The sequence below is a fragment of the Cyanistes caeruleus genome, chromosome Z (assembly GCF_971803275.1).
Source record: "Cyanistes caeruleus chromosome Z, bCyaCae1.hap1.1, whole genome shotgun sequence".
Lineage (NCBI taxonomy): Eukaryota > Metazoa > Chordata > Aves > Passeriformes > Paridae > Cyanistes > Cyanistes caeruleus.
Window position 1 is genome coordinate 67,187,172 of NC_141732.1, and position 27,811 is coordinate 67,214,982.

The 27,811-nt window shown below is 37.3% G+C and overlaps 2 protein-coding genes across 9 annotated transcripts in view; one reads left to right on the plus strand and one right to left on the minus strand.

Annotated features, from left to right (window-relative positions):
- Positions 1–423, minus strand: part of NNT (nicotinamide nucleotide transhydrogenase) — a 43,834-nt gene extending 43,411 nt beyond the window's left edge. Inside the window, exon 1 of one of the 6 annotated variants that reach the window (XM_086869960.1) lies at positions 299–423. Coding sequence is in view for 1 of the 6 variants with exons in the window: in XM_086869963.1 (XP_086726089.1) it covers positions 1–150 (150 nt within the window). In the remaining 5 variants the exon portion in view is untranslated. The other 5 variants (XM_086869959.1, XM_086869962.1, XM_086869961.1 and 2 more) reach the window with 5 other exon arrangements.
- On the plus strand, positions 308–27,147 carry PAIP1 (poly(A) binding protein interacting protein 1). 3 transcript variants are annotated; one of them, XM_023944547.2, is made up of 12 exons: positions 308–557; positions 1,840–1,957; positions 5,245–5,426; positions 10,111–10,299; positions 13,782–13,894; positions 17,053–17,164; positions 18,745–18,870; positions 20,978–21,084; positions 23,058–23,175; positions 23,310–23,364; positions 23,976–24,069; positions 25,758–27,147. In XM_023944547.2, exons 2-12 carry the CDS (start codon positions 1,927–1,929, stop codon positions 25,849–25,851), a joined length of 1,221 nt encoding a protein of 406 aa, XP_023800315.1. In that variant the 5' UTR covers positions 308–557; positions 1,840–1,926; the 3' UTR covers positions 25,852–27,147. The 3 variants fall into 3 exon arrangements, with proteins under 3 accessions (XP_023800315.1, XP_023800316.1, XP_086726100.1); XM_023944548.2 differs by having other exon boundaries at positions 318–561; XM_086869974.1 differs by lacking the exons at positions 308–557; positions 1,840–1,957 and adding an exon at positions 3,510–3,878.
- Positions 27,148–27,811: the final 664 nt, after the last annotated feature.

Consider the following 27,811-nt stretch of genomic DNA (forward strand, 5'->3'; position numbering starts at 1 on the left):
CTTCTCCCCACCAGCGGCTGGCTCCCGCACGCAGCGGGAGAACGAGGCGGTGCCGGCGCAGCCCCACAGGACGCGGCGCACGCGCCCCGCACAGAGCCCCTCACACGCTCCTCCCGCAGCCCCGCACCGAGTCCGCACAACCCCGCACATGCCCCACAGGGAGCTCCGCAGACGCCCCACAAGGAGCTCCGCACACGGCTCCGCACGCGCCCCAGAGGGAGCTCCGCACACGCACCGCCGCAGCCCCACACGACGCCGCGCTCCCGCCCGCGGTGCCGCCGCCGCGGCTCCGACCGACCTCTGGGCGGGGCGGGGGCGGGTCCGCGCCCGCCAACCCGGAAGGACTGAGGGGCACGCGGGGGTCGGGCGGCCGCGTCACGCGGCGTCTGAGGGGCGGCGGCGCGGGGTGGCCGTGGTTCTGACGAGTCCGCGGCGCCGGCAGCGGCAGAGCGGGGTAACCGCGCCGAACCGCCCGTGACTGGTCGCGGCGAAGATCGGGGCTGGCCAGGAGACGTGCTGAAACGCGCGTGTTGGACTTGGGGCTAACGCCATAGCACGTAGGTGGTGTCCTCTTCATTATTTTTACTTCTTAAAATGCCTGAAAAAGCAGCGGGGTGTTGGAGTGGTAGGTGCAGTACGAGAACAGAAAATGGGGAGCTGTGTCAACTTTGGATATTAGGAGGAATTTCTTCACAGAAAGGGCGATTAGATCTTTGAAGGGGCTGCCCGGGGAGGTGGTGGAGTCACCGTCCCTGGTGGTGCTTAAGGAAAAGCTGGACATGGCACTCAGTGCCACGGTCTGGTTGTCGTGGTAATGTTCGGTCATAGGCTGGACTCGATGATCTCAGCGGTCTTTTCCAACTTAATCGATTCTGTGCTTAGCTGGATGAAGAGCACATGGGGTTGGAGAAGCAGTTCCAGAGGACCGCCAGCCATGCTGCCCATTGCCCCAATATATTGTCTTCGCATGATCCTGCATATGTTGTCTTACTTCAGACGATCTGTGGGTTCCATGTATGAGTTAGGCATATTTTGGTTTAGCTTTTATAATTTGCTTAAGTCTGTGTAGCTGCTCATGCAAACTGCATATTGCTGGAGGTGTCATACAGCTTCCAGACTTCTAAATGGTGACTTAGCAAGCAAAGTTAAGCACTGGAAACATGAAAGTTACCCTGAGAGTAATTAATAGGATACTCTACAACTAAGTGTTCATTACTGTGCTTTGAAATAAGCATGTGTGAGGTCTGCAGAGCTTTAGAGCTACAGATTATACCTGTGCTTTATGTTTTGGGCTCAATAACCATTGACTCCTACAACAGCATGCTTCATCAGTATGGTAGCGATTGGAATAATTCCAGCTATTAACAATAAATTACACTTGAAAAGCTAGAATCAGCCCTCTCTTATTCTCTAATTAGAAATATGTTATCAGCATAAAAAAAAAAATAGAGCATGTAAAAATGCCTGTGTTCTGAGTAGTGATAGGTTACAATGTGTGATTTCTCAGCGCCAGGCGCTGAAGATGTGTATAGATTTGGTTCTGAACTAAGTTTTGGATTATTAGTTAAGACATTTAGGGCAAAGCAGGTATTTCCTTGTGGCTGCCTAGAAGTGTTCAAAGTTGTGTTCAGTGAAAGTTTTAATCCAGTCATTAGGTACTTAGGATAGGTTTGCTTAGTTTAGCGATCTCAGGACTTCTGCTGTGTGGTCTCAGAGGCTTGAAGTAATTCACAGCTAGTCAGGCCAAAACATTCTACGCATAATGTTAAGCAGTCTAAAGGGGTGTAGGTAATATTCGGGGGTCATTTTGGAATTAACTAATTATTTTTCTGGTTTTAGGTGTCTATTCTAGGGAGAGGAAATTGGGTTCCCAACCAAACGCAACTGGGTTCATGCAAACTTAAGTAGTGCATCTGTAAGAAAAATATGGACTTGGGATCACATTCCACTTTAAATGGTAAGTAGTTACTGAACAGTCATTAAATTAAATTAATACAAAATGTCTGCAATGTGAAAAGAGTTCACTTTTATGTCCAAAGGTGAAAACTTCTTGCTCAAGAACTTAAGACATTAAGTTATATACATAAGGTGTAAACCTTGAAGAATGAGATTTGCTAACTTGAAAGATTGGTGTATTCAAAAGTGATCCCAGTATATAACAATGGAGAATTTAATTTTTCATCTTCACAGTAATGTAAGCTTTTCATTCTCCTCCTGGTAAGGCAAAGTCTACAGATGTGGACAGAGGTGACAATATATGCATTAAAACTGGAGCTGAAATAACACAAGAACACTGAATATTTTTAATGTAGAAATTTAGTAGCTAATTTGTGATCTTTAAAGAATTGATAATACTGCTTAAATTAGTTTTAACAGTGGTTTACACAGGTAAGGTATTACAATTTTTTTAAGACTCATTCAAAACATCCTGCATCGGCTCTCATTCCAGTTGCAGACTATAGATTTATTAGTTTACCATTCTATATTTCCAGAGGGGTTGCCTAGGAACAGTTTCCCCATGAACCTCATTAATTTTAACTTGTGACACCTTCAATGTCTGGCCACCTTTTTATCTCACCAAAAATCAGTCCAATTCAAGCCTTGAGGAAATAACAAATATTTTATACCCTGCCTCTCCCCTGTTAATAATTGAAAATGGTAACATGTTATAATAAACCCAATAGGAACTTGACTTCTAAAGGCACCATTTAAAAAAAATCCAATTGGACTTTTTTTTAATACAAGACAGAGCTATTCTGATTTTTTTAGTAATGTTTCATCCATAGTTGCCTATTTTTTTCACCCCCTTCATGAATGGTGAACAGAGTTTGACCCAATGCTACACAATGTTTTGATTTCGTCTGTGGCAGGGCAGCACAGATCAGACTGTTCAGGGAGACAAAATATAAACTCCCTCAGCAGGATCAGCTGGGGCATATTTGTGGCGTACCAGATCACACTTCTTTGCCTAATCTTGAAAGCTGATTGTGATACCAGGTTTTCAAAACAAGTAGAGCAAGACTTTGGGCTGAAATTGAGAAGAATAGATGAATTAAATTGTAAATGAACATGTGAGTTGAACCACTCACTGTTTATGTGATAATATTAGGAAAAATGCATTACATGAACCATATTCTTCAGTTGGTTCGCATTGGCATGGAAAGTCCTTGTTAAACATTAAATCAGAAGAGCATTTGTGACCTCATCTTGTATAAGTTATACATGAAAATATATTGTTCTGAGCGAACATATTTTTATTAAGTAGTCGTAGCCATACAATAATATGGTCCAGTTTGAGGCTTAACTTTATGGGGTTAAATTTAGAATTTCGCCTGCAGTTTTTCCATCCTTTTCTGGTGGAAACAGCTGTGTATGCACAGCGTGGCATGATGCACCTGTGGCTGCAGGTCTCCCATTGTAGCTGAAACCTTGGCTCTGCCGCGGTCACCTCGCCCCGCTCGTTACCGTGGAGATGCAGTCGCAGGGAATACGGTGGCTTAGGAAACGCCGTCTCCAGGCTGCGGCGGGCTCGGGGCGGGCGCGGCCATCGCGACGCTGCGCGGGGGTGAAACCGAAAGTGCGGGGCCGGGGCGGGCCCGCGCTCCCCCCGCCCCGCTCCGCTCCGCTCCGCTCCTCCCTCCCATGAGCGCCCGAGCCTCCCGGCCTCAGCATGTCGGAGAGTTTCAACCGAACGCCGGGTGCCGGCCGGGGCCGCGGGTGCGGCGCGCCGGAGAGCGGCGGCGGGGCCCGCCCCGCGGGCTGTGCGTCCCGCGGTTCGGGCTCGGCCGAGGAGGAGCACCACCAGCCGGGCGGCCTCTTCCCGCAGCAGGAACCATTGCGGCCTCCGAAGACGGCGCCCCTGGGCACCGGGATGGCAGGTACGGGCTGCTGTCCCCGCTCTTTCTTTACGCGGGGCACCTGCGCGGCTCCCCGCGGCGCCGCAGGGTCACCGGCATCTGCCCTCGGGAACGTGGTCCTGTTCCCGGGTGTGCGCTGCGTGCACCGCGCTGAGGCCGGGTCAGCGTGGTGAGCTCTGGGGGCTGGCGGACAGCAGGGTGACTAGAGGGGCGAGAGGGAGAAAACCAGAGAGAATCATGTGATGCGCGGTGCAGTCGCTCACCACCTGCTGACCGATGCCCAGCCTGACCCCCAGCAACAATTGACAACTCCTGGCCAACTCCCCTACAGTTTATATACTGAACGTCACGTTCTCTTGTATGGATTATCCCTTTGGCCAGTTCGGGTCAGCTGTCTGGTCTTTGCTGCCTTCTTGCTTCTTGTGCATCTGCTCACCATCAGAGCATGGGAAATGTGTGTTATTGACACTTGCCTCATACTGAATCCGAAACATAGTGCTATGCCAGCTAGCAAGAAGAAAATTAACTCTGTCCCAGCTGAAATCAGCATATGGGGTTATGGACCTGGACCAGGTAAAGGTGTGATGTTGTATTGCATCTGCTTGCAATACTTTCTGTCTTTTCCCCCCTTTTGTGCCCCCACATCTGAGTGTGCTTTTTATCCATCTGTTAATCTGACTGCAGATGGTCTCAGCCTTCCCCCTACTGAAGAATTCTAGCCTATTTGCAAAAAAACTAACCCAACCCAACAGTAACACAAAGCAATGTTTGTTGGTCAGCTTTTTTCAGGTAGGTATCAGGTTCTCTTTCCAATAAACTTATGAGCTACTCTGTAAAGAGAGGTTTAGAAAATAGTGTTTTAAAAACACTTCAGTTGGATGTTTTAGCAAATGGTATATAAGAACAATAGTAACCGAGTGTCCTTGAGCATTTTGTTGAAAATAAACATTGGTAAAAATTAGTGATGTCTGTCATTTACTGACCTTCCAAATGTATCTTGTATTTGTATCTAAAATCTATGAAAAATCACAGGATAATCAAATGTACTATAAGCAGATTTACTAGTTACTTAGGTTAACTCTTAAAAAATGTGTTTACATGGAAGAAAGGGGTTTTTTACCTTCTTTTTTGGGGGGGGGCACCTGCACATGAACACTCTTTACTTTCTATCATGTAGAAAGACATCTAGAGTGTGCTTGAATGAGTATCCTTACTTAAGAATAAACAATAAAACCTATGTATTTAAAGTAAGCCTATGCATTTAAAGGAAATATATTTATAGTAAAATCGTACTTTAAATAAAAGAAAAATGTATTCTGTGTTTACTCTGTGTGAACACATATTAATTTGGTGATTTCTAAGATAAGTGTTAACAAAAATTTTTCAGAACACCTGCAAAAGACAGGAATTCCATCTGGATCACAAGATAAAGTTTCAGTTCTTGATTCTGGACCAGGAATGGCTGAACCTCAGTTAGCTGTGGACCCTGTAGCAACATCAAACTTGTCTGTTAAAGCACCTGAATTTTATCCACCAGGATACAACCAGAACTTCAACCAGAATTTCACGGTGAGTGTTTTAACTTCCTTCCTCAGTATGTGCCAATTTACTTGTATTCAAATTAATAATGTTTTCTTGAGATCTTTTATGTCAGATACTTTGAATTTTGTATTTGATGATGAGATTGCAAAAATTCTGATGATAACCTCCAGAGTTACAGCCAGGATGTACGTGAGAGCCTCTGCTGTTGGATATTTTGCCAAAGCTTGCTGCAGATAGCCACATTCCTTTTTGACTACACCACGACTGGTTAAATCCAACATGAGAGAAACCTGGCTTTTCTGTTGTAGTTACATTTATACTGCATCTTAATTGAAAGCATACCTTAAGTGTTAAAGAATTCACAGGTTTTTCAAGAAAGCACGGGAGAAAGCTTGAACTTTAGCTTTTCTGACCACAGGCTTTGCCTTTCCTGAATTTCCTGTGCCACAGGTACCACTCATTGTGACTGCCTAAGCTAGTGTACCATCTTGTGTCCTAATTCCTTCAGTGGTGTTGTATCACCAAAGGGCAAAAAAAAAAGTATTAGACTCATTCCTAGCAGTTACCTACCCACACACCTAATAAGAAATGTATTTCCAGCCAGACTCAGATCAGTTTGTAGATGCATCATGTAATAAAAGCTGGTACTTCTATTTTCTACTCCATTGTCTTCCGTGTTACTGCTTCAGTAATGCTAGTCCAGGGATGATCTCTGTGAATTCTTGGAATATCCTTTTGTTATGCAAGCAGTCAAACTCTGGTACTATATCTAAACAGGTGGGAACTTTTACAAATACAGTCAAGTGATAAAAAAAAAAAAAAAAAAGGATGCTGAATCAAATAGATTTTTAATAACTGGTAGGAAAATACTTCATTTGAATGCTAAATATGGTGGTGTATTTTGAAGTCTTTTCCTCACCAGTAAAATTGATGTTACCTCAGTGTTACCAGCTTTGCCTGTTAACTGATTGTAATTATTTTCATGAATAATAAAGCCCACAGCCAATATAAAACTGTTGACAATGCTAATGTGAACCTGCTTTGGTGAATCGATCATCTAGAGGGAAAAAAAAACTACTTTGCCCAAGCACTGGTTACATGTTTTCTATAAATAAGTGTTTCAGTTTCAAGACAAAGAAAAAAACCCAAACAACCTTTAGAATAGCATACATAGTGCACTCTTAAAACTGCAAAGTTTCAGTGCCAACAATGTTGCTTTTCAGCTGTTTTGCAAAAACACACAAGCATGTGGGAGTTCCTGGTTGCTATGTTGTTGGAATAGGCTATGAATGTGACTCATCTATTAATAAAAATACCTCTAAAAACGTTAGCAAAACATTTGCAGGGACTTTAATGAGAATATGATACACATAAAACAGTGGTATTTTTCTTTCATCCTTCACTATTACAAAATCTGTTGTTTTTTTAGTTTAGTAACTGAAGGAATTTTATAAATTGGGCTCAGTTGTAATAAAAATGAGAAATTTAACACACTTTACAGTTACACTGATTTAGACCATGAGTTTTAAAATTTGAATCAAAGCAAAGTTTTGAGAAACTTTTTTTTTTACTTAAAATTAGTAATTTTCAGCTTTCATTTATTAAGATCCCTGAATTTATTGATCTGAAATATTGTATTTCTCTCATAAAATACAGATGTTTTGCTATAGCAAAAAAAAAAATTATTTTAAGAGTAGTGTTGATTCCTTGTTCGATTGTGTACCATTATAAGTACTGTGTCTGTCCATGTAACATTTGATATTGGGACAGTTAATTTCCAATCTTTCCATTTTTTGATGCTCAAAACAATCAATTACCCAGGAAGATGGTTTAAGGAGTACAGCTTACAAGGTTTACTAGAATTTTCAGAAAAACTTTACCAGGACTTTGAAGAAAGGCCTGAGAGAGGCCAGAGAAGGGAATTCTCTGTTTGCATACAGAGTCCAACCCATTGGAAATTTTAGATGTCTGCAGCAGAACTAGTGACTAGGGAGGTTTGGATTGCCAGTAGGAAACATCAGATTTGTTCCTTGGCATGTCTGTATGGTAATAATATGGCTGTCACTCCATCAGATAGTCATAATGACATTCTTACTTCATAGCTTTAGGAGTGAGATTTTTCTTATTTTAGGGTTCCACAATCCTTCCCTCCTGTTTTTTTCTTTTTTAACTTCAGTCATTTCCATGAGAAGACCGAGTATGAGAGTACCACTTAACCTCATGCAGCATGCATAGGTGGTTTTGTATATGCAACAGTCTTTTGGTACTTGGGTTATTTCAACCAATAACTTGGTTGAAAATTTGCTGAGTTCATATAACTGAAGGGAAAAAAAGCTTGTTCCTAAGAAGTCTGAAGAAAAATCAGATCAATGATATGGGTTAAATTTAGTTAGTTTTTAAAGTATCAAATATAAATAATAAAGTTGTATATTTCTGAATTTCCAAATTACTCATTTTATTCTCCTGTTCAGTTCCCTGGCATAGTTACTGAAACTGAGACTTTTGAAGTTGCATATTTAATACAACTAGATGAATATGGTACAGAATTTAGTTCTCTGTGTGTAGCCTCTTAATTATGAACTGGAAATAAGTGTATACAACAGGGACACCAGTACACCAAATGGTACCGGGATCCCTTACAAACAAGGATGTTCTCTAAGACTGGATTCTTGCCAAGTGAGTGTGAGAGGAAGATACCTTCTTCTCTGCTGAGGATCTTGTAACAATCTGATGGCTGTCAGAAGGAGCAGCTTCTTTTACCAGCTACAGCACTCGCATGCTCTGCAGCCTGGCTGGAGTCAGGCAGGTTGTTTGGAGAGATGCTAGTTCAGCTGTGTGTGATTAAGCTGCAGTAGCTGCCCAGTAATGTAATAGTTCTGTAAAACAAAGTAGTTTTAAATATATTGTGTGGAACTCCTACTGGGCTGTTTGAACATTATAAATGTTGATTTCCTTTAGTGAAGCAGGTTATGTAGCAAGTCATATACAGGCCTGTTAGCCTTTAGTTTTTGGACTTGTAAGCTTCAAGCCATTAGAATCATAGAAATCATTGGGAATAATAGAAAGGACCTCTGAAGTGCCCATGCTCCAATCCTCAGGATGTAATAGGATTTATGTAATAACAATTTGCTTCTATTTCCATAAACCCATGTTTTTTCCTATTTCTGGTGGGGCAACATTAAGTTATTTAGTCTTTAGTGTTATTAACTGACATATGTTCTACTTAATTAAATATCATAGGAAATCTTTCTAGTTTTACTTCTGTTACACTGATGTGTGCCCCACCTCACTAACTTATGACGTGTCTGAATGATTTTGGAAACTCTGCTTTTTTTACCCACACATTCTTCACAAGTCATGAAGTTAATACCAGGATGTGATTTTCAACATGTATCTGTCTTTCTCATAGTTCATACCCAGCCAGAAAATTTTCACAGATCCATATTGCTTCTCAGTGGAGGAGAGACAGACATTTTGAAGACAAAGTAATGAAAAAATCCCTTATTAAGGGGTAGAAGAGGGAGTGGGAGAATTTAGTTATAATCCTTGTTGATATATTTATGTACACTAAGTAAAGAGAAAGTGCTTTATCATTTTAGCTCAGTTTTACTATAGATGTCCTTTAAACATTTTTAAATGGTAGAACAGTTGAGAGTTCTGATTTTCTTTATGTTACACTTATATCTTGAATTGCTAATTGTAAGTCATTTTTTTAAAAGTGCCTCTTCAGGCTCCTTGCACATCTGAAATCTATGAGGTCTTTTACAAAATCTTCTGTGTAGTGTGACAAAGTGATTTATTTGTACTGTTTTTCTACTAGTGACATCACAAAGTATGCTGCTTTCTTTGCTATTCCACTCATATACCAGCATTATAATTATGTGGAACTGTATTGACTTTAGATACTCCCACATAGATTCATTTCTGAATGGACAAAATCAGTGTTCTTCAGTTCCATCAGTGGGAGCATAAATATCAATAGAGTGATACTGGGTACTTTCTCGTCTCTTTAGAGAGCAAGTGTGTTTACTGTATTGTCTGGTTTTAAACCTCAGTAGCTGTAAATTAATGCAATTCCATTTGAATTTCATGCCTCGTAATCTTCCATCTTTTGCCAAGATTTTAAAATATCACTTTTTCTGATTATACTCTTTACATGGGAACAATACTATGTATTTATTGTATTTCTCTAATTACTCTATCTTCTGCATATTTTTGGAGCACTATACACACTATCCAAGTCAAAAATACTTAGTTTCAAATTTTCCATTCTTTTTCCTTTTACAGTTAATAAATCCACAATACAGTTAGTCTCCACACCAGGAATGGGTGTTGAGCCTCAATTTGGTAGTTCCACCCTTTAACAGATAAACTTAATTTGTTTATTAGTTAATCTTGCAACCAGCTTATGAAACTTATTTCTCTTTAATCCATCTTTTTATGTATTTTACTGGGAGACCCTAGTGTCTGTAAAAATACTTTGCGTGGTTCTTAAGGTGATTGGACTACAGGGGGTTTCTGAGGTCAACACTCCAGGAGGTGTTGAGATCTGTGCTCTGTAAAAGTGTTAAAGTGAACTGTATAATAAAGATCTCTATCAAGTATGCAGATATTCAAAACTAAGGGCTGTATGGTTATTTCCGGAGACAAAAGGTATAACAATTATTCAAGGTTGTTTTTAATTTGTTGGTTTATTCTTTCACTTCTATAGGATTCTTCCTTCGAAGATAGATGTGATGGCTATCTGACTCTGGCAGAATATGTACAAGACTTCCTAAATCACCTTATGGAGCAACCAGGTTGTTTTGAAACAGAAATAGAGCAATTTGCTGAAACACTGAATGGCTGGGTCATTGCAGATGAAGCTTTACAAGAACTTGTTGAACTCATCTATCAGCAGGTAATGTATTCTGTCTTACAAGATGGACATTATGTCTCTGTTACCCAGTGTCCAAGACAGGCATTCCAGTATTTGTTACATAATTGTAAGAATGTGGTATTTTAATGATTTGGTATTTTTCCCTTTTAGACTGAAATATATAGGGAAGGATTTTGCTCAGTAAATTGAAATGGTAGCCAGATTTGGGATGCCTGAATTGTACACATTTTCCAGTTTGCTCTGTTTCCTTTGTTTTTATCTCCTGGGTAATGTACTGCAGTTGAAATTACAGCACTTACTTAAAGGAAGTTATATTTTAATTTCTGTATTTGTATAGCAAAGATTGAAGAAACTTATACAATGTTGAATACTTTTATTCTCTTGTGCAAAAAGAAAAAAAGTCTTCATAGTCCAAAGATACTTTTTAGTTCCTAGATACTTTAAAAAAATTTAATTCATACCTAAAGTTCACACACTTTTGGGAAATGCTTCTTTATTGCCAGACTTTTTTCTTTAATTGAAATATACCTATTTCAGAACAGTATAAATGGAGAAAAGGAAAGCTCCTCTAAGGGTAACTAGGCCTAGTCCCATTGATGGTCATGAAAATGAGGACAGAGACCTTGAGCTGAACTCTGTACTAATTGGGGGAGCCATTGGAAAGAATAGCTTGATACGTGTTGCTTAGCAAATGAGTTGTTACTGTCTTTTGGGCTCTCTGCAGAGAATGAAGCCATGTTTCTGTCTTGCTCTCTTTTGTGTTGGGTGTCTCTCTCACAGGTTTCTTACTTTCAAATTCTACCTTGCAGACTTTTATTCAACTGCAGATATCTGCAGAATATTTTCATCTGGTGTATGTAGAAGTGGAATGACTGGTTGGTCATTGTACAGAAGTGTAGAGTCTCAGGTTTCTCATTATTATACAGAATTAATGCAAATTTAATTGAGACCAGTTTAGTTAGACATGATGATCACCTGTGCTGCATTTGGCAGCATAATTTTCCCATTCTTTATTTGAACCCATGCAGGATAGTTTAGAAAGAGATTAAAATATCCCGTGTAAATTTATTGGAAGGAAAAAAAAAAAAAGATTTTATTCTGGTTTTAACCTCCTGAATTTTAAATACATTAATTCTCATTTAAGTCTTTAATGTTGCCTCTTCCTCTCTGCCCCCTTTAAAAACAAGTTCAGTGTTAGGGTTTACTGTGACTTTCTCAACTGAGAAGCTCAATGTTAGTCTGAAATTACATTAAGAATAAAGCTTAATGCCAAAAAGCTATGCTAGTATCCAAAAGCATCTAATTTTAGATATGTTATGTGTCAGGCTAGCATAGTGTTTAAGCAAAGCCAACTATGCTTACTATTCTTCAGTCTTGAGCAAAGGCTCAAGTACTTGTCTCCTGGCTTTTCACAAAACAATGAAAATTCCTGAAATTATATGCATCTGCTTCAGTGATACAAATTTGACCCAACTAAGTAGATTTACTGATGGTGGGTTTGTAAAGGAAATATACTGAAATTAAGTAAACACAAGTCCTGTAGAGTCTTCCCTGCACCTCCAAGGGAATATATAAGGGAATAATACCACTAAGGTGTCTTAGCCTGTCTGTAAATATTAATTATATAGTGTCTTGGTTCTAGAAGACAGGTGTCTGCTAGGGAGAGCAGGAGCCTCCCTTGGGATGAAAGAATGTAGACCCCCTCCCTCCGAATTATTATAATTTTGAAAATCCTACTTATGTCTGAACACAGTGAAGTGCCAGTTCTTTTGTCTTCCAAAAGTTGGACACCAACTTCATAGTTTAAGAACCTTGGCTGTTGTCTAATGTAGTGGATTGTTCCTGTTAGAGCAACTAGTTTCTCAAGGTATGTTGGTAGATTAGCCTTCATGCTGAGATTGTAACTTTTTTGAATTGGAGGTAAAGTGGCATTACCAGCAATAATTGTTCTAGGAATATGATTTTGCAATGTGATGATTGATTATTAGGAAGATATAGGGTGTTGGGGTTTTTTTGTGGTTTTTTTTCAAATCTGGGTGTGCTACACCAGATCATAATACCTAAATTTCATTATTTCAATGTTTGGTGCAACCACAAGTACAGACCAACTAATAAGAAAGATAGTGTTTAAAAAATACAAATGAGGTTTGAAGAATAAGTGTAGGAGTTTGGTATTAAAAGTTTTTGTTCGCTGGGGGTTTGTTGCATTGGGTTTTGTTTTGTTGTTTGTTGTTTTGGGTTTTTTTGTTACAAAAAGGTGTTAAAAAGGGTCGCCTTATAAAAAAAGGGGTACCTCCTCTAGTCAGAGCAACTGATTGGACCAAAGCATCAAAGTCTTTTCAGGAAGTTCACAAGCCTCTTACTGGAAAGTTTGTCTATCTTAATCATTTAAACTTATTGTATCTTCCAAAGACACTTAGTTTGTTTCCAGCAATTGTGTGCACATGGTCAAATTATATTAACTGCATATTTTTCTATACCTGTAAGAGGTAGCTAGGTATAATTGCATTAGCAAGACTTTTTTTTCAAACATGTTGGAACAGTTCAAATATGCAAACATATCTATAGCACTGATAGATGATCAAGATGTAAAAGTAATGTTCAAAGATTATAAAGCAAAAGGTAGAAATTTACTGAGTTCTTAGTATCCTCATTTTCTTTTGAGCAGAGCTGGTGAAGTTATTTGCAGCAGAACCTGTTTTCACTGAAACTGCATCTCAGAAATAATCTGAAATTCAGGTGTTTTTACAGTAGGCTTGAAAATTTGTGAACAGTAATAAATTGTCACCTCTTTAAATTTTGAATTATCAGATTAAATCAAAAGATTTTTTACACAATTCCTATAACCTTTTTTTAGATGACAAAGGTATAGATGTTCAGCAGTAACAGGACTTGTTTTAGAAAAAAAGGATCCATCAAGAGCTGTTAATTGTAATGTCTTACTCTCCAATTCAGAAGTTTACTATTCTGCAGATTGCTATGGAGCATGTATGGGAGAAATTGTTTCTCTTTACTTGCCATATTCTTACACTCTTTCCCTGTGTATTAACCATGGCAAAAAGAGATTATGGAATAAATAACTTATAGACTGAAAGAAGACAACTTTTTATGATGTTTAAATGTACTCATTGTTCCTTGAGAGAGTATGTGTCCTTGAAAAAGTGTTTTAATGTCCATTGTTAGACTTTGAGATACCCCTTAATTGTAGGTCACAGTGTGGAAGTAGAGTTACATGAAGACACATGGTATAATGGTGGTTGCTTTTTTAGAGCCACAGAATCACAATATAATGAACTTTTAAGTTTTGCTGAAATGAATATAGTAAAATGTTGAAGCAATACAAAAGCAAACATGGCAAATAGTAATAAATAATCATTGATTTTCTGGTCTTGAGTTGTCTTATCAACATTAAGCATAGATTTCAAAAAAGCTTTTAAAATATTTCCTGATAGCCTAATCATTAGTTTTATAATTAATTAATTTTTCCCTTTTTATTTTGGAAGGCCACATCTGTCCCAAATTTTTCGTACATGGGAGCACGGTTGTGTAACTATCTATCTCACCATCTAACCATTAGTCCACAAAGTGGGAACTTCCGACAGTTACTGCTTCAAAGGTCAGTATCAGTCACTTTAAGCCTGTTATTCTCTTCAGTTACATCTTTCTGGGTTGTGTGTTAACTCCTCTTGTTGCATACAAAGATACTTACTTAAAATAGTATAGGTTTAGGAGTATCAAAACACAGGTACATGCTGAGTATTGAACACATGCAATTTAAAATATTTTAATACTTTTAAATATAAAAATAGTACTCCATTTGAAGTTCAAAAAAGATTTGGAGATCTTTTGAACTGAGTATATTAGTCTGATCCCCAAAATAGTGCAAATTGGAAAGTTAATCTACTTTATAAGTATACTAAATGCACATATAGGTACTGTCCTTGCCCTTTGACTCTTGACAGTACTTACTTCATTATGGTTTTTTTTCTTTAGTGCTTTTGTTTTTTGCCTGGAATGTAAGGTTTATTCACTGATTGGCTAACTGACTTTGTATCTATGAAACAGATATATAAAGGATAAATTTCTTCAGTTTCAGTTACTGCAGGTTTCTGGGGACCTTAGCTTAATAATGATTAGGCTTCGTATATGACAAAAGCGCAACATTATTAAATTGTTATATATCCTTTCAAATATTACTGCATGACATTTGGAGGAATACTCTTTGACACTTCAGAATTCTTTAGAAATTTGCCTTTTATTATTTGTTTAAAGACCTCTGGCTTTGTAAGTTTCAAGTTTGCCTCTTATTTGAAAAGTTTTTACTTAGTCTAGTAAAAGTGTGATACACTTTTACTGTAGGGCATTCCAATGGTATTTTGTCATAAGTGGAATGTTGTGGTTTAACCTGACAGGTAGCTAAACAGCTTGCAGCCCCTCACTCACTTTCCCCACCCTCCCAATGAGATAGGCAAGAAAATTTGGAGCAGAAAAAGTAAAAGTCATGAGTGGAGATAAAGATGTGTTATTAGGACAGAAAAGGATGAGAATATAATAACAGTGATAAAATAATTAGCATATACTAAACAAGAGGCACACCATGCAATTGCTCACTGCCCACGTTGACCAGACTGTTCGTGAGCAGTGGCCCCCAGGCAGCTTTCTCCCTGGTTTATATCCTGAGCATGAGGCCACATGGGATGGAATACCTGTGTGGTCAGCATGGGGTCAGCTGTGTCTCCCCTCATCTTCAAACCAGGCTCCTCGTGGGTGGAGGGAAAAGCAGAAGAGTCCTTGATGTATTGTAAACACTGTGAAGCACCAGCTAAAACCAGGGCATGCAGAAGCTGAAAATACTATTTTTTCTCCCAATGTTTTGTTGTTGTTGTTTTGTTGTTCTTTTTTCTTTCAAAGTTATTGCTTATGATTTTTTTTAACTGTGTTACTTGAATATGAAAGGCAATTCCTGTTAATATTGCATTTTCTGGCTCTCTGTTTTGAAGCAAACCCAATGGATAACATTAATGTTAGCACTCTGAAGCCATAAATTTAAAGTTGCTTATGTTTTGCATGCTAATATGGATGAAATTGGGAGCAGGGAGAGTGTAGATAAACAACCTAATAATTGACCTAAAAGATGACCACAGAGAGATCGTCTTCTATTTCTCAATGAAGTTTCAAACATGAAATTTTGTATTTCAGCTCTTTAGATAATTCAGTTTCTCCACTGTTTCTCAATCCATTGCACAGTCATTCAGAATACATTAAAATTTGTCTAGGTTTCCTTTTATCTCAAATATTTTTTAATTTTGCTTTTGTACTGTTATGTAAACATGTGTATTTTTGGCAGTTGCTAAATATTAGAAAAAATTAACTTCACTGCCATAGTATGTTAATCTTGTGTTTTGTATTTATATTAAAGTTACAGAATCATAGAACTATTTGGATTGGAAGGGACCTTAAGATTCATCTACTTCCAAACCCCTCTGCCATGGGCAGGGAACCTTCCGCTAGACCAGTTTGTTCAGAGCCCCATACAGCCTGGCTTTAAAAACAGGGATGGGGCATCCACAGCTTCTATGGGCAGCCTGTCTCTGTGCCTCACCACCCGCACAGTATAAAATTTCTTCCTAGTATCTAATCTAAACCTGTCCTCTGTTAGTTTGAAGTATTTCCCTTTGTCCTGTCACTGCACACCCCTGTGAAAAGCTCTTCTCCCACCCTCTTGTGGGCCCCTTTTAGGTACTGCAAGGTGCTATAAGGTGTCACCAATGCCTTCTCTTCTCCCAGCTGAGCAGTCCCAGCTCTCTCAGCCTGTGCCCATAGGAGAGATGCTCAGGTCCTCTGGTGAACTTGGCCTCCTCTGGTCTCACTCAATATGTCTGTGTCCTCCCTGTTCAGAGGACCCCAGCTCTGGATGCAGTGCTCCAGGTGGGTCTCACCAGAGCAGAGCAGAGGAACAGAATACCCTCACTCACCTGCTGCCCAAACTGCTGTGGATACAGGACACAATTGGCTTTCTGAGCTTCAAGCATGCACTGTCACATTGGTCTTCTCATCACACAACACCCCAAGTCCTTCTTATCAGGACTGTTGCCAAGCACTTCCCTGCCTAAGCTGTTCTTGATGCTTGGGATTGCCCTGACATATATGCAGAACCTTACACTTTGCCATGTTGAACTTCATGAGTTGCACAGGGCCACCTCTCAAGTCTGTCAGGGCCACCTCTCAAGTCTGTCAGGGTCCCTCTACAGTGTCACTTAACACCACTCAGCTGGGAGTCATGAATTATGTATCACTGTCACTTAACATGGAAAGATAAAGAGTTTATCAAATGAGTGTAACAGCATCTAAGACAATGTGGAAACAGAGAGAAACAAATTCTTCCACTCTGAAGAGGGGAACATGTCTACTTCATTTCTTTAGGCACTGGCTGTCTGTGTTACTGTTGCACATCCTGGACTCATATTCAATTGTATAAATTGTGTTACCGTATTAATTTCTGTATGTTGTAAGTTGTTCTATTTAGTTTTTCTGCGTCAGATATCTCAGTGCTTAAAGACATAATCATGTAATCATATGTGTGCCTCTGAATGGATGCAAATCCACTGTTCCTTTCTGAAGGTCTCTCATTCCCTTCACAGATCATACATGCCAGCATTCAGCATGTAACAGTCTTCATGCAGTTCATAAGTTCTCAGCATTCCTTTAAATGAGTAGTATGTTACGTATGTTAGAATGGCTACAGATGTTATAATCATGTTTTAATTTTTACAGGTGTCGAACCGAGTATGAAAACAGAGATGAAGCTACCAAAGGGGATGAGACTACTAGAAAACAATTTCATGCCTTTGTGCTGTTCTTAGCTGAACTTTATCTTAACCTAGAGGTAAGAAGAAAGTTGGGTGTCACACAGCTTTTCATAAATTTTTTGTTGTGTGTAAGTAAACACTGAAATGGACCATAGTTTGAGGTGTTTCTCTAAAGGCAGAGGGCAGTAAAGTAAAAGAACTTTAAAGTAGGATTGTATTTAAAATTGGATTTTATACGTATAAACGTATAAACAAAAACGGACAAGATCATTGGAAAAGAAATGTATAAAAATCAAAGTGTAAGAATTTTTGGAAAGAACCAACCACTGTTGGTTGTGAATGAAGATGTTTTGAGTATTTTCTTTTACTAGCAAAATTCCCAGATGGTTATACTTAACCAACATATTAAATGTTGTTAAATGCCTAGCAGAAGCAGATCAGGATCAATAACACATGTAATTCAGTATGCAGGTACAAATAAGAGGTGTTAACAAACCCTTGAGGCAGATGTGAAAACCTGCAAAATGAGGTATTAAAAATCCAGACTTTTAAAGTTATTTCTCCTGGAGTCATTAGCTCATGCATGAAGCATGCAATCTTGTATTTTGATTTGTTTTCTTGTATCTGTGATATGTACAAAAATATGTACAAATTTTTTGTATTTTTATACCTGTGCATTTACCAAGTTCACTTCCTGCTGTAGTGTAGTTGAACATATAAATTTGACTTGCCTATTTCAGTGGTTTGATTTAAGCAAACAGTATAAAAATGTTCTGCAGGCATGAGGAAAATCCTTCTCTGACTTTGATTTATGGACTGTAAGTGGTCCTTGAACTCTACTTTTAACTTTGCAGAAGAAAAAAGGAAGATTTTCAAATACTTTGGAACAGGGGAAATTGTCCATTTGTGGAGTATACCATTTACCTTGGATTTTACCTTTTGGTTTCAAACCAGTTCCTGTAATTTTTTAATTTATGTAAAGACTGCCTTCTAGAACTAAGCTACCACTTCTGTAGAGAATACGTAATGCAGTGTGGAAAAGAGCATGAGGTTCTGTGAATTTGGTATTTTTTGGATCATTAGGCAGGCATTTGATAGCTTTTCTTAGCAATTTGTTAGCAGAGAAGCAAAATATGACACTCATTGCTATGTCAGAATTCTGAGTACATTAGTCAGTTTTCTGCTGACACCGAGCTGTGTTGTGCAGTCAACATGCTGGAGGGAAGTAATGCCACCCTGAAGGGACCAAGACAGGCTTGGGAGGTGGGACCATGCAAACAAGGTCAAGTGCAAAGTACTTATCTGGACTAGGCACAAATACAGGCTGGGTGGAGAATCAGTCAGGAGCAGCTCTGCTGAGAAGGGTTTTGGGTGTTGGTGAATGAGGACTTCAACATAACATGCATCAGAAGATGTATGGTCAGCAGATTGAGGTAGGTGATGACCTAGATGGTGTGTAAGGTCCCTTCCAACCCAAACCCTTTTATGATTCCATGGAAGTCTATGTTCTAAAATGGTTACAGTATTTGGCATATAGAGGTCAGCTATGTTCATTACCAAACCAAATCATACAGCATTCAAGAGAGAAAATGTGCCTGAATTAATTCCTAAAACTTAAGTCTTTTAAATGTTGGGGGGTTTTGTATATGTTTTGCAGATCAAAGGAACAAAGGGACAGGTTACACGGGCAGAAATTCTTCAAGAAGGCCTTCGGGAATTACTGAATGCACTCTTCTCTAATCCTGTGGACAGTAATTTGATATGTGCAGTGAAACTGCTGAAGGTGAGACAGTAGTTTTAAAAGAAAAAAAGATCAAGTTCTTTAAAGTGTCTAGCTTTAATATAGGGAATAGTAGGATAAAATGCAAATGAGGAAGTATTTATATGGAGTTTATACATTACAGCATTGACAGAGAAAACTACTTTTGTTTTCCTTAGTACCATTAGGAAATTGAGACAGTAAAAAAAGTAACAATATGCTCTAAAAATAAATTTAAGGCCATTTGTGTACAAATGAGCAATAGAACTGAAGTTAAGATGCAAAGGAGTAAATGCTTCCTCTAGATCTTTGCTACTTCTGGTGTGGGAGAAAACTAACCAGTCTGAATGATTTGTGAGACCTTAGGTATGCTCTGTGCTCTGAAGGATGTTTAAGGGTACACCACTTTTTGTGGCAAAAGGTTCTTAATATCCATTACTTCATTCTGTGTTGTCTGTGTCATTATATTGTAGAAATACATAGATTTCCCTTTCATGTTGAAAATAACTCTCTTTGCTCATAACCTATATCTTTTCTTGTAAAATGGTTATCCTCTAAGCAGGAGAAACTCTTATCTTCACTAGGTATCATTATACTTGTAGTTGGGAAAACAGTTTAAATTAAGAATGAAGGTCAAGTGCTAAACAGTATTTTTCTGAAGATTTTTGGTTGGCTTGTTTGTTTTTCTTCATTTTTTACCCTTCTTCATGCTCCACTGCTTCTCAGACTGTTCTATCCTGAATTTAATTTCTGACAGCTTCTTTTGATATCATGAACAGAGAGTAGGGAAGAGAGATTTTTGTAATTTAAAACCTTAATTTGAAGCTTGGGTGTTTAAGGAGGTTGCTTTACAGCAAGTGTGAGACTATGCTCAATGAGCACATTCACTCCTGTGGTCAGCCCTTATGTTGGCAGCACTTCCCTGAGGCAAGGCCCACTGAAGATCCTTTCTAAGCATCAATACACAAATCAAGAAACTTTACAGTGAAGTAAAGAAGAAAAGAAGAAGAAAATCAGTAATCTAAATTGTTTTCTGACACACTGCTCTATCTAAAAGGTGTTACAGAATAGACTCTTTTTTCTTACAAGTGTTTCCTGATATTTTACACTATCTACAAATGTTGAATGTATATGTAGCTAGACTGGGCTACCTCATGAAACCTTGGTTTCACTACTGAAGCAATAAATGTCTCATTTTATCTTTTCTGTTTAATACAGTGATAGATACAGGTTTTTCTCTGTTTACTGTGCAATATGTTTATATTTAATTAATCTTGATGCTTTTAACTAATTATCCAGGATTAAGGTAAGACCACTGGAATACTATGAAAGCCAAGCAAATGCTGACCAATACGCTTGCTTTTCTCTTGGGATTTTATCCTTTTGCATAATCAAGTGCCATTCCAAGCAGTTTTGATTGTGTAATATTTATGCTGAGGAGATTGCTATTAGAGGCAAAATATTATTTTTTTTTTTCCGATTTTTTTCTGATTTAACTCCTCTTGCAATATTTGGGCAACTAAGTACCTACTCTTGTAGTAAAAGTCTTTCATCTATAGGTGTTCTAGACTGACTACTGCTAAAGCTCTCTTGGCAGCAGCTTTAGCCTCACAGAATTTTATGTACTAACGTTCAGGTTGGCTTATTCAGATAATTCTGGTCTCCTTTATATATAACCTGATGAAATTCTCTGGCATGTGTGATTCTGGCTAAGTTGACTGAAGTGTTTTTAAAGTTCTATAAAGTATTTGCTGCTTTCATGCAAACTGGTAGAATCAGCTGCAAAAATAAGATTTAAAGGAAATAAAGGATGGTAGTATGTTCTTAAATCAAGTAAGATCTGACCAATGTCACTGAAGAGATGTTTTGAAATAATATTTCAAGACTAAAACAAGTGGCTATGAACTTCTAGGTAACATAAATATTGGACATAGAACTCCTATACTGTTTGAAGTTTAAAATATACTATTCCTGAGATCTGTTAATCTGTTTAGCAAAGAGATACAGGGAGCTGGGAACATCAGCCATCAGGTAGTCCAAGAGTCATGAATTGTTACAGAATCTCTTAAATTGATTGTTTATTAAGGATTTCTAATTTTCTTTAAAAAAAATACTAATCCCTTGTCCTTAGTTGACAGGTTCTGTTTTAGAAGATGCCTGGAAAGAAAAAGGAAAGAATGATATGGAGGAAATGATTCAGAGAATTGAAAATGTTGTGTTGGATGCAAACTGTAGCAGGTGAGAAGATAAGCTTATGTGCAGGGTTTTGTTTATATGAAAAAGAACACCTTGAGAAATCTTCAACTATAATGAACAGGTCCAAAAGATTATCTTTAAAACTTATATTTATGAAAATTAATGTGATGTGTAGGTAATTTTCCATGTAAAAAAAATGAAAATGTGTTTTTCAGTTAAAGGATAATGTGGGTTTTTTGGCAGTTGGGTTGATTTTTTTTTTTTGGGGGGGGTGCGCTTTTTGTATTTTAGTTTTTAATAGAGATTCAAGTTCCACTGTTTGGTTAAGTTTTTTTAACCTATTACATCTTGATATCTGTGGTAAGTGCTTTAGGCACTTAAAACAAGTATATACAAAGAGAAAATAGGAGCAATCTCTCATAGTTTATATACTTTTTATTTTTAATTGAACAGGATTAAATACATACAAACAGTACTAAATACGTAGCAGTATTAAATACATACAAATTACTATAAATGTAAAGGCAAAATGAAATACACTTCGTGGTTTGATGTTTGTTTGTTTTCGGAGAGCACACCTTTTTGGCACAGTCTTAGCTTTAATCTGGAAAAAAATGTGTGGTTGACTAATGTAACATATTAGTAACGTATTAGTGGCTGACTAATTATAAAATTGTCATAAAACCATTTGTGTATGTGAGGTTATCTGATTCTGCTGTGCTTCATCCTCAGCTTCTTGCAAATTTACTAAAAACCTGTAGAGGGCTCAGACACTAATATTTATCCATATGGAGGGAGGCCAAGAGTAGCTCATAACATCTTGAAATTGAGCTGCCCCCAAGGAGGATGAGGATGAGGAAATTTTTGCTTCAGAAACCAAAATAGGTGGCTAGGGCTGAGGCTTCAAAGATACAGAACAACAGACTAATTCTGATGACTTTTCACTGGTCCTATAATCACAAGCCAGACACAGTTAGGTGGCAAAAAGGGGTTATCCTTATAAGGATCCTTAGGTGCACAACTCACTAGGTGGAAAAGTACCAAAGATGCACACCCAGCCTAACACGTATACAATTTCTGTACGTTTAGCAAATTAGCCTAACTGACAGGGATCCCCAGGTAAAGACATAAGTGGTGAGGTAATTCCCCCCCGTGGCAACCCTTCCTGAATTCCTCCCCCACTTAAGATAGGAACTAAACTTTATTTATGAAAATGTGTCTGGGAGAGCTGGTTTCAACCTTGGCTTCCCTGAGAAGCTAACCTTGGACCACCAGCTTGGAGCCACTGAGGAATTTGTTTTGTCTTTCTGTCTAGCAGAGTAGATAAAATACTAGCTGCAAATACTGTAGTAGGTTACAGGGCAAATACTGTAGTAGATTACAGAGCTACAAGTATATATGTAAAGAATATAGAGAATATATGAAAGAAAAAAAGGCAAAAGTCAGTTTCAGCTGGGAAAATTTTATTTGTTTAAGTATTCTTTTCCACAGACTAGCTTAAAAGAAGAAGGTATTTTCTCTTATTTTAGGGATAAAATGGGTGTTGGTATCTGATGTACTGGGGCATTACTTCTTCCCTTTGACTAAAACATTTCACTTTGATGAAGAGGACTAAAGTTAGGAGCTTAGAATGCATAATTAAAATAAAATTTGGATACATTCTCCCTTTTTGTTCCCAGTATTATCCTTTTACAAAAAAGGAATTTTTCTTCAACTTGTACTGCAAGGTGTGGTATCTCAATAAAAACTACAGCAATTTTCTTTTTCATACGAGCTCCTTACTTAACAGCAGAGGAAGTGGAGAGGGTGAATATCTCATAACTGACACATAAAGCATCAATACTTGCAGTTGTAAGATTGAATTCAAATTTATCTACACACTGGACCAAATATTGTCCTTCTTGAACTTGTTTCTTTTGGATGGATTTAACTATCTTGTATTTGCACAGTAAGAGAAGCCAAATTTCCTGCTTTGCACAAAACATTCTAACTTCTATAATGCTTCTCTATTTCAGAGATGTGAAACACATGCTCCTGAAACTAGTAGAACTGCGATCTAGTAACTGGGGTAGAGTTCATGGGACAACTCCACATGCAGAAGCTACCCCTGAAAATGACCCAAACTACTTTATGGTAAGAATATATGGACATTTCAGTTCCTTAATTTCATGCAAATTTGGTTTGATTCATAGAGAATTGCATTACTCAAAACTACAAACCTCTTTCTCTCTGAATACATGTAACTTTCTGTATGACTTTATTTTTAGAATGAACCAACATTTTACACTTCTGATGGTGTTCCTTTCACTGCAGCAGACCCAGGTATGGCACAAGTTTATCTTACCCATTTTCTCAATCGTCTTTAAAAGATTGTAATTAAGTTTATGGCCTGTTGAAGAACATAATATGTTATTCTTCAAGAATCTAAAACCTATACAACTTAAAAGACAAAATTCTGCCTGAATTCCTGTTTTGGTGGAGCACATGATTTATTCTGTGCTAAAGAATGTAGATATTTGAAATGGAAAATGTGCATTTGAGTTCATATAGGTCAGAAGAACTTGTTCAGTAGTCCACAGCATTTGGTCTTTCCAGAAAGTCAGAAATATTCAAATCTTCTTTTGTTTGTCCGTTGTTAGTATCAAAATCAAATCAAAATCTTTGGTTTCTTTACCTGTAATCAGCACAGTGCAGCATAATGTCATTTGAGGTAAAGAGATCTGTCACTACCTTTACAGTTCTATGGGAAGTTAGGCATCATTCCGAGACATCCATTCATGTCCTGAGAAAACACTGCAGAAGGAGCTTTTCCTGTTAATATGTTTCCTGCCTTTTATGGTTCTGTTAACCAGACAATTTCCAAACTTTATATATTTCTGTTAATTTAGAGGACTAGTCTTGTATATTACTCAGTGTCATTTTTACTTTGCCAGATTATCAAGAAAAATACCAAGAGCTGCTTGAAAGAGAGGATTTGTTTCCATATTATGAAGAAAATGGAGCAGATCTGACAGGACCTGGAGAACTGTATGTTTTCTTTTTTAGTGACTTTTTTTAATAATAGTAATTTTTACTGTGATATTGTGATAGTGCAGACTTAGGATCCAAATGCTGACAAAAATGAAACTAAATAATGTAATTGTTACTTAGTTCTACAGTGAATATATTTGTTTGGGTTTAAATAGGTTTTTAATCACTCAAGTTTGAAACCTATATCATGGGGTTTTTTTTTTCTGAGTATGGTAATTACATTTCAGATGTTGTGCACATGTACAAACATACTTCTGCATTTAAGAAAAAAAAAAATTGCAAGCAAAATGAAGCACCAAGCCTTCAAGTGTTTGTAGTGAGGCAACCTTAATTTTTTGACTGATGTGCATGAACATCCCAGCAAGTGATGATTACCAAATTTCTAGTATCTTTCAAAGGGAGGAAGTGTTAACTTTCTCTCCTCAGCCTAAGTACTATTTCCTTCACTTAGAGGGCTACTCAGACTTCCTGTAAAGCAAGGAAAGCAGCCTAATGGCAAAAGGGGAAGCAATAGGTGAGAATATAGTCTGGCTTTTTGGCACCACTTTATAAGAAAGAAATATGTAAAATAAATAGAAGAAATATGGTCTAAAATAAATTGCTCTAAACTTTATGCTCAGAAGACTTCCAGACCGTGATTTGACACAGAAGAACATTCTCAGTGTTGTTTCTATGTGTGATAATAGTGCAGGCCTGGACCAGTATTTTTTAAGTAAATTAGAAAACTTTCAGTTTGTACCTAGCTGAGGGGAATGTCAAGAACCTTGGAAGATATATCAGAAATGTCATCAGAAATCAATAAGCTCATACTGAAGGGAAAAAAAAAGATGCAGGTGAACCTCTGCTTAGAAGAAAAGTACAAACTGGAGACGGACAGCAGATAAAAAACATAGCAAATCCTATGAGTGACGTATAGAACACTCTGAGTCAACCTTCAAGCAAGGTGACTGTAACCTTCTTTGTTGAAGGCTTAAGAAAAGCTTAGACAGCCAGTCTGCTGATTCTTTGTCAGCTGTTTCTCATGGCTGACATCAGGGAGGAGGGTTCTTTCTTCTGAAGGCTACACTTCAACAGGAATGAACTAACCAATGAGAAATATGTAGACTGCTTCCTCAATGCACAACTTTTTGAAGGAAAAAAACTTTTGCTTACACATTTTCTGTGGCCTTCTTTTACATATCAACAAATAGGAATGCAGGGTTTCTGTATTAATGTATTCTGTCTTTGAATTAGGATGTTGACCAATCAAAATTACACTAATATGTTAGTAATTATGTTTTTTTGTAAATTGATCAGTACAGATGTATTATTTAACTTTGGGAAACTTAGATTGCATGATTGCATTTTCTGTCATCTTAGAAACTATTTTCGTCTTTTAAATTGGGCAGAGTGATCTAAAAAGGTGGCAAACACTGTAGGTATTTATACATATCTATATGTATCTATACATATACTACAATATGTATCTATACATATTTATACATACCTATGCTGCTTTGAGGTTTCTGTTTATTTGTTTTCCTAGTACCTATTATTTTTTCTTTTTCATTCCCTTTAAGAAAACGTCATAAATAAGTCATTTATAAAGCTTTGTTTTATTCCTGACATCTGCACAGATTCTAAAAATCTGTTGGTTCTGAAAATCTGTAAACTTAACACCTTTGGTGATTTTTTTTCCCCCTCAGGTATTTTGATGAGATTGATGATGAGATGGACCCAGAAATTGAAGAAGCATATGAAAAATTCTGTCTAGAATCAGAACATAAGAGAAAACAGTGAGATGTTATGTATTAATGTTAGTTTATTTAACCACTTTAGGTATGCTTAGAGTGAAGGGGGACACAAAACATTTGTACCAAAATGAGAAACTTGAGTTTCTCCAAGTACTAAAGTTACACAATTTCCATTTTGTTTAACAGAATCTGCCAAAAATTGTAAACTTATGCCCTGTAACTTAAAATGTTGTGTATATATCATAGTTTATTTTGTGAAAAATGTTTTTTGAACAATGTTTTGGCTGCAATAAAAATTATTTAAAAGTTATAATTGAAATTAAAATTTAATGGGGAACTGTCCCTTAAAACTTCCCTTGAGGAAGAAAGGGAAAGAATAATGATCTGAATTTGCTTGCTTGTTTGCTTTAGTATATATTGGGATTTACTCATCCTATTTACCATATACAATATATCTTGCATTTACTTCCTCCACTTCCCCCCACAAGAAGAGTACAATCCAAAAAAGAAAGAAATTTTTTTCTGTATATCACAATCATGAAAAGTGGCTTGTGAAAGTTTTGTGTATGAGTTTTTGTTTTGTTCATTTCCTTTTTCTTCTTTCAAAACACATGGGTGAGGTCTGGACTTTTCTTTTTTCCTGGAATAAATATGTTACATGTCGATATGTGAAAAAGCAAGCAGTATTTTGGAAGTGAGGTGCTTTCAAGATCTTTGGTTCAGATAAGCTTATTTTCAGATCTGCAAGAAAAAGCTATTCTGTAATTTGTTGTGTTCTTCAAGGCAGTAGTAATACGGTTATGTTCTAAACCATGCATCTAAACCAAGAGTATGTGCAGTGCTTTTTTTTTTCTTTTTTTTCTAGTAATGTATCTAACTTGTCTAACCTTTTGCAACTTTGTAACTTTCTTTTAATCTTCCAATTTTATGTAGTTTGATTTAATTTTGTAGTTGGAGTAAATTCATATATTTCATAAATGTTAGCATTCTGAAGCCAACTGCTCTTTTTTTTGACTCCATATAATCATGTTAGTTTTCCTAGGATACTCCATTGTTGTTGTTGCCAAACTCAGTTGAACTGTTTCCTGTTACCTGTTGCTGGTTAGACTTGAGTAGAAATCCTTACCAAAAACAAACACAAGTATTTCCCAACAGTTAGCTACTCTAAAGAACACGCATTGTAAATATGCATGTAAATAATTCTGATAATATTTCACTGTTATTTGTTTGGTTAAATAAGTTGTGCATCTGCTAGTAGAGTAAGCAGTGACTGTTTTCTGGATGTTTATTTAACATACTTATTTAGGCTGGAGTTTTGGAAAATAAAATTTAACTAGCTTTATTTCCTTTGGTATAATATCACTACCTTGTCTTCTTGCTTTAAAACAAAAACAGTTTTTTTATTTTCTTCTGCTTCTCCTTCACTGAGCATTCCTTTCTCCAAAGCACACAGTTCCAGAGACAATTATCTTTTGATTCTTGCTGGAAAAATGAAATGTATCAAAATGCAGTATGTTCATAAAGACTGTATTAGCATTCCAAAGTCTTTAGACTAAAATTCAGAAACTAGAAATATGAAAACTAGATTACTTTCAAATACATATTCTCTTAAGTTGAGCATAATTTTCATACAAAACTTTAAATACAGGTCAGACTTTCTGCTGGCTTTACAAGCAGATGTCTTGTGGAAATTATATTTATTCAGAATTTAAAGTCCCAAGGAACAAGCATTCCTTGGAAGGACTGCACTTTACATGTTTTAGTTTGCATGATTTTTCATGAGTCTTCTTTTTCTGTAAGGTAGCTGTCAGTTCCAGATGTACAGTCAGCTTGTAGAAACAGTAATTTTATGAGTAGATAAGAACCATACCAAATCACTGGATAAAAAAAAAATCCAGGAACTAGGATATTAGGATGCTAGGAATTGTATCTATAGAGAGCAGCTCAGGTCAAGTTTGTAATACAAGTTTTTTCCTCCACTGGAAATACTAAAAATTGTAATGTGA